This window comes from Dermochelys coriacea, chromosome 2, assembly GCF_009764565.3.
Source record: "Dermochelys coriacea isolate rDerCor1 chromosome 2, rDerCor1.pri.v4, whole genome shotgun sequence".
NCBI lineage: Eukaryota > Metazoa > Chordata > Testudines > Dermochelyidae > Dermochelys > Dermochelys coriacea.
Window position 1 is genome coordinate 271,492,743 of NC_050069.1, and position 12,125 is coordinate 271,504,867.

The following is a 12,125-nucleotide window of genomic DNA, read 5'->3' on the forward strand; positions in this document are numbered from 1 at the left end:
CTGGAGGGAGCAGGGGAAGGTGCCCTGGCACATACCCAGGAGGGTGACCAGCTGAGGAGATGGGGCTGCCTGGGGACCTGAGGGGTAGGGCAGGGCCCACACTGTCTCCCCCAGCTCCTGGCATGGATGCAGTGCAGGTCACCCGGGGTGCCTGCCCCGCGGCTGTCCCTCTGGTGCTCCCCGCCCATGGAGGCTACTCCCAGCAGTCCCCCTGCAGAGCCAATGGCCCAGGCTGAGCCCAGGACTGCTGTGCATGGCATGGAGCCCCCAGCTTGGCGTGCAAAGCCCAGTGCCACCCTTGTGGGGCTGCTGCAGTAGTGGCTGGGCCCCTGCGCCTGGAGGGCTGGGGCTGGTGGGAAGAGCAGGCTCGGCTCCTGCCCCTCTGACCGGCCCCTCTGGATAACCAGGTTCCCAGGGAAGGATGTGGCTGGAGACCCTTGCATGGGTGGTAGCGGCGCTCGGCGTCCTGGCCAGCTCCAGCCCTGCGCCCCAGCTGGGGGCATCGATCTTTGCTGACCTGAGCCCGGCGGAGCTGCGGGCAGTGCGGAACTTCCTGCTGAGCCGGCCGGAGCTGGGGCTGGGGGCCGGCCGCGCGGATTCGCTGGCCAACAACAGCCTCTTCCTGGTGGAGCTGCAGGTGCCCAGGAAGAACCAGGCCCTGCAGTTCTTGGATAGCGGCAGCCCCCGCCCGCCACGCCTGGCCCGTGCCATCATCTTCTTCGGGGAGCAGACCCAGCCCAATGTCACCGAGTTTGTGGTGGGGCCCCTGCCCCGGCCCAGCTACTACCGGCCCGTGAGCTACAAGGGCGGGCGGCCCATCCCCTTCACCGCGCGGCCCGTCAGCCTGCTGGAGTACAAGCTGATGCACCACAAGCTGCTGGAGCTGTTGGAGCCGCTGTACCGGCTGCTGCGCGACACCACCGGCTACTGGTACCACAACTGCAGCCAGCACTGCCTGACCTTCTCGGACGTGGCGCCCCGCGGGCTGGGCCCCGGCGAGCGCCGCTCCTGGCTCATCCTCCAGCGCTTCGTGGAGGGGCACTTCCTGCACCCTGTGGGGCTGGAGCTGCTGCTGGACCACCGCTCCCGTGACCCCCGCCGCTGGGCCCTGCAGCAGCTCTGGTACAACGGGCAGTACTTCGCCAGCGTCCAGGAGCTGGCCGGGCGCTACGAGCGTGGGGAGCTGGCCCTGGCCCAGCCGCCCACGCCCGACCTGCTCTTCTCCACCTACGTGCCCCGCGGCCACTTCAGCACCGGCACCCGCACAGACGTGCACGGGGCCAAGGTGTGCGAGCCGCAGGGCAAGCGCTACCGGGTGCAGGGCAACCTGGTGGAGTATGGGGGCTGGCGCCTGGCCCTGCGGCTGCGCTCCTCCACCGGCCTGCAGCTCTTCGACCTGCGCTTCAATGGTGAGCGGCTGGCCCACGAGCTGAGCGTGCAGGAGGCCGTGGCCTTCTATGGGGGCAACACACCCGCCGCCATGCAGACCAAGTACATCGACGCCTCCTGGGGCATGGGCACCCTGGCCCACGAGCTGGCGCCCGGCATCGACTGTCCTGAGGTGGCCACTTACCTGGACGTGCATCACCTGTACGACGCAGCGGGGCCGGTGCGCTACCCCCGCGCCCTCTGCCTCTTCGAGCTGCCCACTGGAGTGCCCCTGCGGCGCCACTTTGACAGCGACTTCCAGGGCAGCTACCGCTTCTACGGGGGCCTGGAGGGGCAGGCGCTGGTGCTGCGCACCACAGCCACTGTCTACAACTATGACTACATCTGGGACGTGCTGCTCTACCCCAACGGGGTGCTGGAGGCCAAGGTGCACGCCACCGGCTACATCCACGCCACCTTCTACACGCCCCAGGGCCTGCACTACGGCACCCGCGTGCACCAGGACGTGCTGGGCAACCTGCACACACACCTGGTGCACTACAAGGTGGACCTGGACGTCGCTGGTGCGTGTCCCCCCGCTCCCACCCCCGAGCCGGGTTCTTCCCCAGCACAGCCCTGCCCAGCCCCTGCTCCCTGGCCTCGGTCCTCCCCAGGCACAGCCCTACCCAACCCCACTCTTGCCCTTCTCCCCCCCCAGCCGGGTCCTTCCCTGGCCCAGCCCCACACAGCCCCTCTCTTTCCCTGCTCCCTGGGTGCTCATGGCTACTGGGCTCCCTCCAGTGCCCAAGCCAGGGGCTGCTCCTAGATGGGATCCCCCAAGCTGAGGTTGGATGGACCCAGGAGTCCTGTTTCCATGACGGCAGATGGGGCTCAGGGGAGCTTCAGCCCCAACCCGCTACCCTGGTCTCTGGGCAAGCGCCCAGCTTCATGGCAGCTCAGCCCCTGCACAGGGCAGGGCCCTTCCGAGCGTCCCTCACCGGGGGGCAGGGGTCCCCCCAGCCCCTGGGCTGCCCCGAGGCCCCCCCCTTCACAGCCCATCTGCCCCCCGCAGGCACCCGGAACAGCTTTGAGACGGTGGACGTGCGGTTTGAGAACATCTCCAACCCCTGGCAAGTGGGCGAGCGGGTCGTGCAGCCCCGTCTGCATCGGCAGCCGTGCCGGAGCGAGCGCCAAGCCGCCTTCCCCTTTGGCACGGCCCTGCCCAGGTACCTGCTGTTCTCCAGCCCGACCCAGCGCAACCGCTGGGGGCACCCGCGCAGCTACCGCATCCAGTACAGCTCGCAGGCCGACCGCGTCCTGCCCCGCGGCTGGAAGGAGGAGCAGGGCATCGCCTGGGGACGGTAAGGCCGGGATCCAGCAGCCAACGGGGGGGGGGGGCCCACACCACACAGGGGCCATGACCCAAGGGAGCAGCACCCGGGGGCTGGGATAGCGGGGGCCCCACACCACACAGGGGCCATGGCCCAAGGGAGCAGCGCTCGGGGGCTGGGATAGCGGGGGCCCCACACCACATGGGGGCCATGGCCCAAGGGAGCAGCACCCGGGGGCTGGGACAGCGGGGGTCCCACATCACACGGGGGCCATGGCCCAAGGGAGCAGCGCTCGGGGGCTGGGATAGCGGGGGCCCCACACCACATGGGGGCCATGGCCCAAGGGAGCAGCACCCGGGGGCTGGGACAGCTGGGGGCCCAGCAGGGGCTGCCCTGGGGGGTCTCTGGGGCTGGTGCTGATCAGCAGCAGGGGTGGGACCTCGGGCGGGCCGGGGCGGTCTCAGGGCCCCTGCCCAAGGACCACGAGAAGGGGGGGGGCCCTGCCCAGCGGTGGTTTCTCCCTTGAGCCCGCCGGGCCGTGCCCCACAAGGGGACTGGGGGCTCAGCTGCGGGACCCGCTGCGGGCAGGTACCACCTGGCAGTGACGCGGCACCACGAGAAGGAGGCGACCAGCAGCAGCCCGTACGCCCAGCACGACCCCTGGCAGCCGGCCCTCGACTTCGAGAGCTTCCTCCGCAACGATGAGAACATCGAGAACCAGGTGCTGGGTGGGCCTGAGCCTGCATGGGGGCCACAGTTGAGCTGTGGGGGGCACCGTGGGGTGGGGCGCTGAGGCTCTGCTCTCTATGGAAAGGAGGGGATGGGGGGGCGGCAGTGCTGGGCCCCCAGTGTCTGCAGGGGTGATGACTGTGGGGGGTGCGGTCCCAGCCTGTGGGAAAGCCCCAGGCCATAAGCGGGTCCCAGGCTGTGGGGGGGTCAGTGCTGGGAGCCTGGCAATGCAGGGGTTCCCAGGAGTGACTGTATGGGGTGAGGTTGGGGCCCTGGAGGTGTAGGGGGGCCCTGGGCTGTGGTGGGGCAGTACCGGGGCCCCAGTGACTGTGTGGGGGGTGGGATTGGGGCCTCGGGCTGTGGGGGGGAAGTGCCGGGGCCCTAGTGACTGTGGAGGGGTGGGATGGGCCCTGGAGGTGCAGGGGGGCCCCGGGCTGGGGGGGCAGTGCCAGGGCCCCAGTGACTGTGGAGGGGTGAGATGGGGCCCTGGAGGTGCAGGGGGGGCCCTGGGCTGTGGGGGGCAGTGCCGGGGCCCCAGTGACTGTGGAGGGGTGAGATGGGGCCCTGGAGGCGCAGGGGGGGCCCTGGGCTGTGGGGGGCAGTGCCGGAGCCCCAGTGACTGTGGAGGGGTGAGATGGGGCCCTGGAGGTGCAGGGGGGCCCTGGGCTGTGGGGGGCAGTGACAGGACCCCAGTAACTGGGAGGGTGAGATTGGGGCCCCAGGCTGTGGGGGGCAGTGCCCGGGCTCCAGTGACTGTGGAGGGGTGGGATGGGGCCTGGAGGTGCAGGGGGGCCCTGGGCTGGGGGGGCAGTGCCGGGGCCCAGTGACTGTGGAGGGGTGGGATGGGGCCTGGAGGTGCAGGGGGGCCCCGGGCTGGGGGGGGGCAGTGACAGGACCCCAGTGACTGTGGAGGGGGTGGGATGGGGCCCTGGAGGTGCAGGGGGGGCCCTGGGCTGTGGGGGGCAGTGACAGGACCCCAGTGACTGTGGAGGGGGTGGGATGGGGCCCTGGAGGTGCAGGGGGGCCCTGGGCTGTGGGGGGCAGTGACAGGACCCCAGTAACTGGGGGGGTGGGATTGGGGCCCCAGGCTGTGGGGGGCAGTGCCCGGGCTCCAGTGACTGTGGAGGGGTGGGATGGGGCCTGGAGGTGCAGGGGGGCCCTGGGCTGGGGGGGGGCAGTGCCGGGGCCCAGTGACTGTGGAGGGGTGAGATGGGGCCTGGAGAGCAGGGGGGCCCCAGTGACTGTGGGGGGTGGGATGGGGTTTGGAGAGCAGGGGGGCCCCAGTGACTGTGGAGGGGGTGGGATGGGGCCTGGAGAGCAGGGGGGCCCCAGTGACTGTGGAAGGGGTGGGATGGGGTTTGGAGAGCAGGGGGGCCCCAGTGACTGTGGAGGGGGTGGGTTGGGGCTCTGGAGGTGCAGGGGGGTCCCAGGCTGTGGGGGGCAGTGCCAGGGCCCCAGTGACTGTGGAGGGGGTGGGATGGGGCCTGGAGAGCAGGGGGGCCCGGGCTGGGGGGGGCAGTGCCGGGGCCCAGTGACTGTGGAGGGGTGGGATGGGGCCTCAGGAGTGCAGGGGGGTCCCGGGCTGTGGGGGGCATGCCAGGGCCCCAGTGACTGTGGAGGGGTGGGATGGGGCTCAGGAGGTGCAGGGGGGCCCTGGGCTGTGGGGGGCAGTGACAGGACCCCAGTAACTGGGGGGTGGGATTGGGGCCCCAGGCTGTGGGGGGCAGTGCCCGGGCTCCAGTGACTGTGGAGGGGTGGGATGGGGCCCTGGAGGTGCAGGGGGGCCCTGGGCTGGGGGGGCAGTGCCAGGGCCCAGTGACTGTGGAGGGGTGGGATGGGGCCTGGAGAGCAGGGGGGCCCGGGCTGGGGGGACAGTGCCGGGGCCCCAGTGACTGTGGAGGGGTGGGATGGGGCCTGGAGAGCAGGGGGGCCCGGGCTGGGGGGGGCAGTGCCGGGGCCCAGTGACTGTGGAGGGGGTGGGATGGGGCTCAGGAGGTGCAGGGGGGTCCCGGGCTGTGGGGGGCAATGCCAGGGCCCCAGTGACTGTGGAGGGGTGGGATGGGGCTCAGGAGGTGCAGGGGGGCCCTGGGCTGTGGGGGGCAGTGACAGGACCCCAGTAACTGGGGGGGTGGGATTGGGGCCCCAGGCTGTGGGGGGCAGTGCCCGGGCTCCAGTGACTGTGGAGGGGTGGGATGGGGCCCTGGAGGTGCAGGGGGGCCCTGGGCTGGGGGGCAGTGCCAGGGCCCAGTGACTGTGGGGGGGGTGGGATGGGGCCTGGAGAGCAGGGGGGCCCTGGGCTGGGGGGGGGCAGTGCCAGGGCCCAGTGACTGTGGAGGGGGTGGGATGGGGCTCAGGAGGTGCAGGGGGGCCCTGGGCTGTGGGGGGCAGTGACAGGACCCCAGTAACTGGGGGGTGGGATTGGGGCCCCAGGCTGTGGGGGCAGTGCCCGGGCTCCAGTGACTGTGGAGGGTGGGATGGGGCCCTGGAGGTGCAGGGGGGCCCTGGGCTGGGGGGGCAGTGCCAGGGCCCAGTGACTGTGGAGGGGTGGGATGGGGCCTGGAGAGCAGGGGGGCCCGGGCTGGGGGGGGCAGTGCCGGGGCCCCAGTGACTGTGGAGGGGTGGGATGGGGCCTGGAGAGCAGGGGGGCCCGGGCTGGGGGGGCAGTGCCGGGGCCCCAGTGACTGTGGAGGGGTGGGATGGGGCCTGGAGAGCAGGGGGGCCCGGGCTGGGGGGGCAGTGCCGGGGCCCAGTGACTGTGGAGGGGGTGGGATGGGGCCTGGAGAGCAGGGGGGCCCTGGGCTGGGGGGGGGCAGTGCCAGGGCCCAGTGACTGTGGAGGGGGTGGGATGGGGCTCAGGAGGTGCAGGGGGGCCCTGGGCTGTGGGGGGCAGTGACAGGACCCCAGTAACTGGGGGGGGTGGGATTGGGGCCCCAGGCTGTGGGGGGCAGTGCCCGGGCTCCAGTGACTGTGGAGGGGTGGGATGGGGCCCTGGAGGTGCAGGGGGCCCTGGGCTGGGGGGGCAGTGCCAGGGCCCAGTGACTGTGGAGGGGTGGGATGGGGCCTGGAGAGCAGGGGGGCCCGGGCTGGGGGGGCAGTGCCGGGGCCCCAGTGACTGTGGAGGGGTGGGATGGGGCCTGGAGAGCAGGGGGGCCCGGGCTGGGGGGGCAGTGCCGGGGCCCCAGTGACTGTGGAGGGGTGGGATGGGGCCTGGAGAGCAGGGGGGCCCGGGCTGGGGGGGCAGTGCCGGGGCCCAGTGACGATGGCTCTCGTCCGTGGCAGGACCTGGTGGCCTGGGTGACGGTGGGTTTCCTGCACATCCCGCACGCTGAGGACGTGCCCAACACGGCCACGCCCGGCAACGCCGTCGGCTTCTTCCTGCGCCCCTTCAACTTCTTCGACGAGGACCCATCGGTGGCGTCGCGCGGCCCCGTCATCGTGCGGCCCCGGGGCCCGGCCTCGGGCCAGGTGAAGATCCAGCGCTGGACGCCCGCCAGCCCGGGGCCCTGCGTCTCCGCTGAGCCCTTCCACTACAACGGCACCTACTGGCAGGAGTGAGCCCGGGCCCTGCCCGCGGCAGCAGGGCCCGGCGGGCGTCACCGGGCCCCTGGCCTCTGCTCCGGCTGGCTGGGGCCGTGGCTCTGGGGACTGGGGGGAGGGGCAGCTCTGCAGACAGCTGGGCCTGGGGGGGCACAGAAGTGGGGAGGGGGCGCAGACTGAAGGCGTTGGCCCCGTGCTAGTGCTAAGGGGACTGTAGTCGGTAAATACACGTGTCTGCCCAGCCAGCGGTGTCAAGTGGGGCTGTTGGGGCTGCACACCCCCATGCAACATGCGGGGCATTCTGGGCGGGGGTCTGTCTGCCGGCGTGGGGGGGTCAGCGAGGGGAGGCTCTGGGGGCTGGTGTGTCCGTATGGGGAGCTGGGGGGAGCGCCGTGTCTGCAGGCATGGGGGAGACGTCGGGGGGCACTGGGTTGGCGTGTGCACGCGCTGTGGGGATACGATGTACGATGGTGTAGGGGATACGATCCCACAGCCTGCCCGGCCTGGTGCCTGCCCCTGCTAGACACCCCGGGCACAACCAGCTCCCCCAGGCCCCACGCCCACCACTGAGCAGGGCAGGGTCTGCACTGGGACCCCCCCAACACTGAGGGGCGCTGCCGGGAGCCGGGCACAATGGTGGGGCAGGAGGTACAGGCAGCGGGTGGGGGCAGGGGCGAGTAGGGGATTTGAAGTTGGGGTCACACCAGGGGTGCCAGGCTGCAGGGCGGTGCAATGGGGTGGGAGCCCTGGGCATCATTTCCTGACGAGCTGGTGCTTGTAGTGTCCCCCCACAGGTCTGCCCCCCATGACAGGTAGTACTGGCTGTGTCCCACAGCTGATCCCCCAGTCCAAGGTGCGGGGGAGCCATGTCCCAGGTGGGGGCTGTGTTGCATCCTAGGGTTGGACCTTGCCCCCCCCAGCAGAGCTGCGTCCCAGGGCTGGACCCCCCCCAGCAGAGCCGCATCCCAGGGCTGCCCCAGTACTCCCAGGCTGGCCATGTCTGTGGTGCCCCCCCCCAGGCCCAGAGGCAGATGGAGGCGTCATTGGCTGGTTTATTGGCGCGCTGGGGGGGTCACGTGAAGGCGCCATGCGGGGATGTGGGGGAGACACAGACCGGGCAGCGCCCGCTACAGGACATGGCACAAGAACAGCACACGCCACATGCAGCCTGCCGGCGGGTCGCCGACAAGAGCCCCCCGGACCGGGCTGCTCCCCCCATCCCCACGGCATGGAAGGGAGCAAGGGGCTCAGGGGTGTGTGGCTCCACACCCTCTGCACAGCATGGGGAGAGCCCCCCGCCGGGGTCCAGGGCAGGCCGGGGGAGGGGGTGGTACCTGCCAGACAGCTCAGGGCTCCAGGGTGCGGCTGCCCCAGTGAACCCCAAGGAGGGGGCCGGCTGGGGAATGGCAGCCCAGAGATGGGGCGCGTGGGGGCACTGGCAGGAGACGGGTACGTGAGCAGGGGCCACCTTGCCAACAGGGATGGGGAGCAGCCCATGGTCCTGCCAGTCACCTCTCCCCACAGCAGGGCCAGCTGTGTGTGCCCAGAGCGGGGTGCTGCACCCCCCACAGGGAACAGCCCCCCCAACACACACACACACAGGGAAAGGGGCCCCCCTACCGCCCCATAGACACACACACACAGGGAACAGCCCCTCCCCCAGACACAGAAACACATGGAACAGCCCCTCTCCTAGACCCACACATACAGGGAGCAGGGCCCAGACACGCACACAGGGACCCAACTCCCAACCCCCCCCACCAGCTATAGGGAAAAGTCCCCCCTTCCCCCAAAACAGCACAGGACCATCTCTCTCTCTACACACACACACACAAAGACACAGAACAGGGCTGCGGGCACATGCACTGAACAGGACCCCCCCACACACGAAGCAGGGCTCCCCCCGCCCAGAGAACAGGGCCGCACACACACACAGACACACACACACACACACACAGAACAGAACCGCACACACACACACAGGAGACCCCCACCACAGGAACGGGGTCCCCCCGCCAGAGAACAGGGCCGACACACACAACACACCACGCACACACATAGTGCCCCCTCACATGGAACAGGGGTCCCCCCACCCAGAGAACAGGGCCGCACACAGACACCACAGAGAACAGAACCGCACCAACACACACACATAGTGCCCCCCCCACATGGAACAGGGCTCCCCCCGCCCAGAGAACAGGGCCGCACACAGACACACACAGAGAACAGAACCGCACACACACACAGACACACAGACACACAGAACAGAACCGCACACACACACACAGTGCCCCCCCCACATGGAACGGGGTCCCCCCGCCCAGAGAACAGGGCCGCACACACACACACACACGCACACACATAGTGCCCCCCCACATGGAACAGGGGTCCCCCCACCCAGAGAACAGGGCCGCACACAGACACACACAGAGAACAGAACCGCACACACACACACATAGTGCCCCCCCCCACATGGAACAGGGCTCCCCCCCGCCCAGAGAACAGGGCCGCACACAGACACACACAGAGAACAGAACCGCACACACACACAGACACACAGACACACACACACAGACACACACACACACAGAACAGAACCGCACACACACACAGTGCCCCCCCCACATGGAACGGGGTCCCCCGCCCAGAGAACAGGCCGCACACACACACACACACGCACACACATAGTGCCCCCCCCATGGAACAGGGGTCCCCCCACCCAGAGAACAGGGCCGCACACAGACACACACAGAGAACAGAACCGCACACACACACACATAGTGCCCCCCCACATGGAACAGGGCTCCCCCCGCCCAGAGAACAGGGCCGCACACGCACACAGACACACACAGAACAGAACCGCACACACACAGTGCCCCCCCACATGTAACGGGGTCCCCCCCGCCCAGAGAACAGGGCCGCACACACACACACACACGCACACACATAGTGCCCCCTCACATGGAACAGGGCTCCCCCCGCCCAGAGAACAGGGCCGCACACAGACACACACAGAGAACAGAACCGCACACACACTCCCCCCGCCCAGAGAACAGGGCCGCACACACACACAGACACACAGACACACAGAGAACAGAACCGCACACACACAGTGCCCCCCCCACATGGAACGGGGTCCCCCCGCCCAGAGAACAGGGCCGCACACGCACACAGACCACACACACACACACAGAACAGACCCGCACACACACAGTGCCCCCCCACATGGAACGGGGTCCCCCGCCCAGAGAACAGGGCCGCACACGCACACAGACACACACACACACACAGAACAGAACCGCACACACAGTGCCCCCCCCACATGGAAGGGGTCCCCCCGCCAGAGAACAGGGCCGCACACGCACACAGACACACACACACACAGAACAGAACCGCACACACACAGTGCCCCCCCACATGGAACAGGGGTCCCCCCGCCCAGAGAACAGGGCCGCACACACACACACAGTGCCCCCCCCACATGGAACGGGGTCCCCCCGCCCAGAGAACAGGGCCGCACACACACACACACACGCACACACATAGTGCCCCCTCACATGGAACAGGGGTCCCCCACCCAGAGAACAGGGCGCACACAGACACACACAGAGAACAGAACCGCACACACAACCATAGTGCCCCCCCCATGGAACAGGGCTCCCCCGCCCCAGAAACAGGGCCGCACACAGACACACACACAGAACAGAACCGCACACACACAGTGCCCCCCCACATGGAACAGGGGTCCCCCGCCAGAGAACAGGGCCGCACACACACACCATACAGAGAACAGAACCGCACACACACCACACAGTGCCCCCCACATGGAACAGGGCTCCCCCGCCCAGAGAACAGGGCCGCACACACACACGCACACAGCACCGCACGCACACACACACACAGTGCTCTCTCTCTCCCTGCCAGCGGCGCACACGGGTGCTCAGATCAGGGTACACGCACCCAGCAGCAGGCAGATAAGACCTGGGCCCCCAGCGTGCTCAGCCCTTTCGCCGCCCGCCCAGACCCATGGGGGCCAGCCCTGGCTGCAGGGAGCCGCGCTGTGTCGGCCCGGCCCTGTGATACGTTCCAGGGTCCTGGGCTGCGGGTCCTTCCCCGGCCAGTCTCTGTTTCCTTGTGCCGGTCTCTGGGCACAGCAGGGCCACGCAGGGCGGGCAGGCCCCGTTGGATCCGTTAGGCCAGCTAACATCCTGGCCGCGTGGGCTCGGCCGTGGCTCCTGCTTGGCTACCATGCGGCCAGGCCCTCACCCAGGCAGCACTTGTCCTTGGGGGGGGGGAGGGCGGCAGCCCTGAAGCCCTGGCCCCCTGCACAGGGCTCCGGGCCCCGGCCCCGTCCTGCCGATTAACTCCCCGGGTCGGAGCAGTGTCTCTGCAGGGTCTGTGAGTCCGGTGGTGGGGCCAGCTGTCCGGGGAGGGAGCAGCGCCGGCGGGGCGGCTCGCAGGGCAGCTCTGGGCTGGGCGGCTGCGGGAACTGGAACGGCACCGGGTAACTGGGAACCTGCGGGCGGGTGAGATGCTGTCAGCAGCCGCCTGCTGCCCAGGGAACCGAGCTGCCAACACCACGACTGAGCGCAGCCCAGAAGTCACCGAGCCGCGGTGCGGTTCAATGCCACGCGGCACCGCAGAGAGGCAGGGCTGGGCCGGCAGGGGCTGCGGGTCGGGAGTGAGGGGCGCCGGCAGAGCTGGGGGGGGAGCCCACGGCTGGGCCGGCAGGGGCTGTGGGTCGGGAGTGAGGGGCGCCGGCAGAGCTGGGGGGGAGCCCACGGCTGGGCCGGCAGGGGCTGCGGGTCGGGAGTGAGGGGCGCCGGCAGAGCTGGGGGGGGAGCCCACGGCTGGGCCGGCAGGGGCTGTGGGTCGGGAGTGAGGGGCGCCGGCAGAGCTGGGGGGGAGCCACGGCTGGGCGGCAGGGGCTGTGGGTCGGGAGTGAGGGGCGGGCAGAGCTGGGCGGGGAGCCCACGGCTGGGCCGGCAGGGGCTGCGGGTCGGGAGTGAGGGGCGCGGCAGAGCTGGGCGGGGAGCCCACGGCTGGGCCGGCAGGGGCTGTGGGTCGGGAGTGAGGGGCGCCGGCAGAGCTGGGGGGGAGCCCACGGCTGGGCCGGCAGGGGCTGTGGGTCGGGAGTGAGGGGCGCCGGCAGAGCTGGGC

At 70.2% G+C, this 12,125-nt stretch overlaps 2 protein-coding genes across 2 annotated transcripts in view; one reads left to right on the forward strand and one right to left on the reverse strand.

Annotated features, from left to right (window-relative positions):
- Window positions 1-421: 421 nt before the first annotated feature.
- Window positions 422-7,065, forward strand: AOC1 (amine oxidase copper containing 1). The gene is made up of 4 exons (XM_038389141.2): window positions 422-1,952; window positions 2,441-2,729; window positions 3,288-3,420; window positions 6,708-7,065. Exons 1-4 carry the CDS (start codon window positions 422-424, stop codon window positions 6,981-6,983), a joined length of 2,229 nt encoding a protein of 742 aa, XP_038245069.2. The 3' UTR covers window positions 6,984-7,065.
- Window positions 7,066-10,786: 3,721 nt separating this feature from the next.
- The window catches only part of KCNH2 (potassium voltage-gated channel subfamily H member 2), a 102,715-nt gene continuing 101,376 nt past the window's right edge, over window positions 10,787-12,125 (reverse strand). The window contains 2 exon segments of the mRNA XM_043507147.1: window positions 10,787-11,481; window positions 11,941-12,022. Coding sequence (XP_043363082.1) covers window positions 11,326-11,481; window positions 11,941-12,022 — 238 coding nt within the window. The 3' untranslated portion in view covers window positions 10,787-11,325.

Coding starts and splice junctions, on each gene's coding strand:
- AOC1 (XM_038389141.2), top strand. CDS start 422: ATGTGGCTGGAGACCCTTGCATGGGTGGTAGCGGCGCTCGGCGTCCTG. Junction 1,953..2,440: donor GGTGGACCTGGACGTCGCTG/GTGCGTGTCCCC, acceptor TGCCCCCCGCAG/GCACCCGGAACAGCTTTGAG. Junction 3,421..6,707: donor ATGAGAACATCGAGAACCAG/GTGCTGGGTGGG, acceptor CGTCCGTGGCAG/GACCTGGTGGCCTGGGTGAC.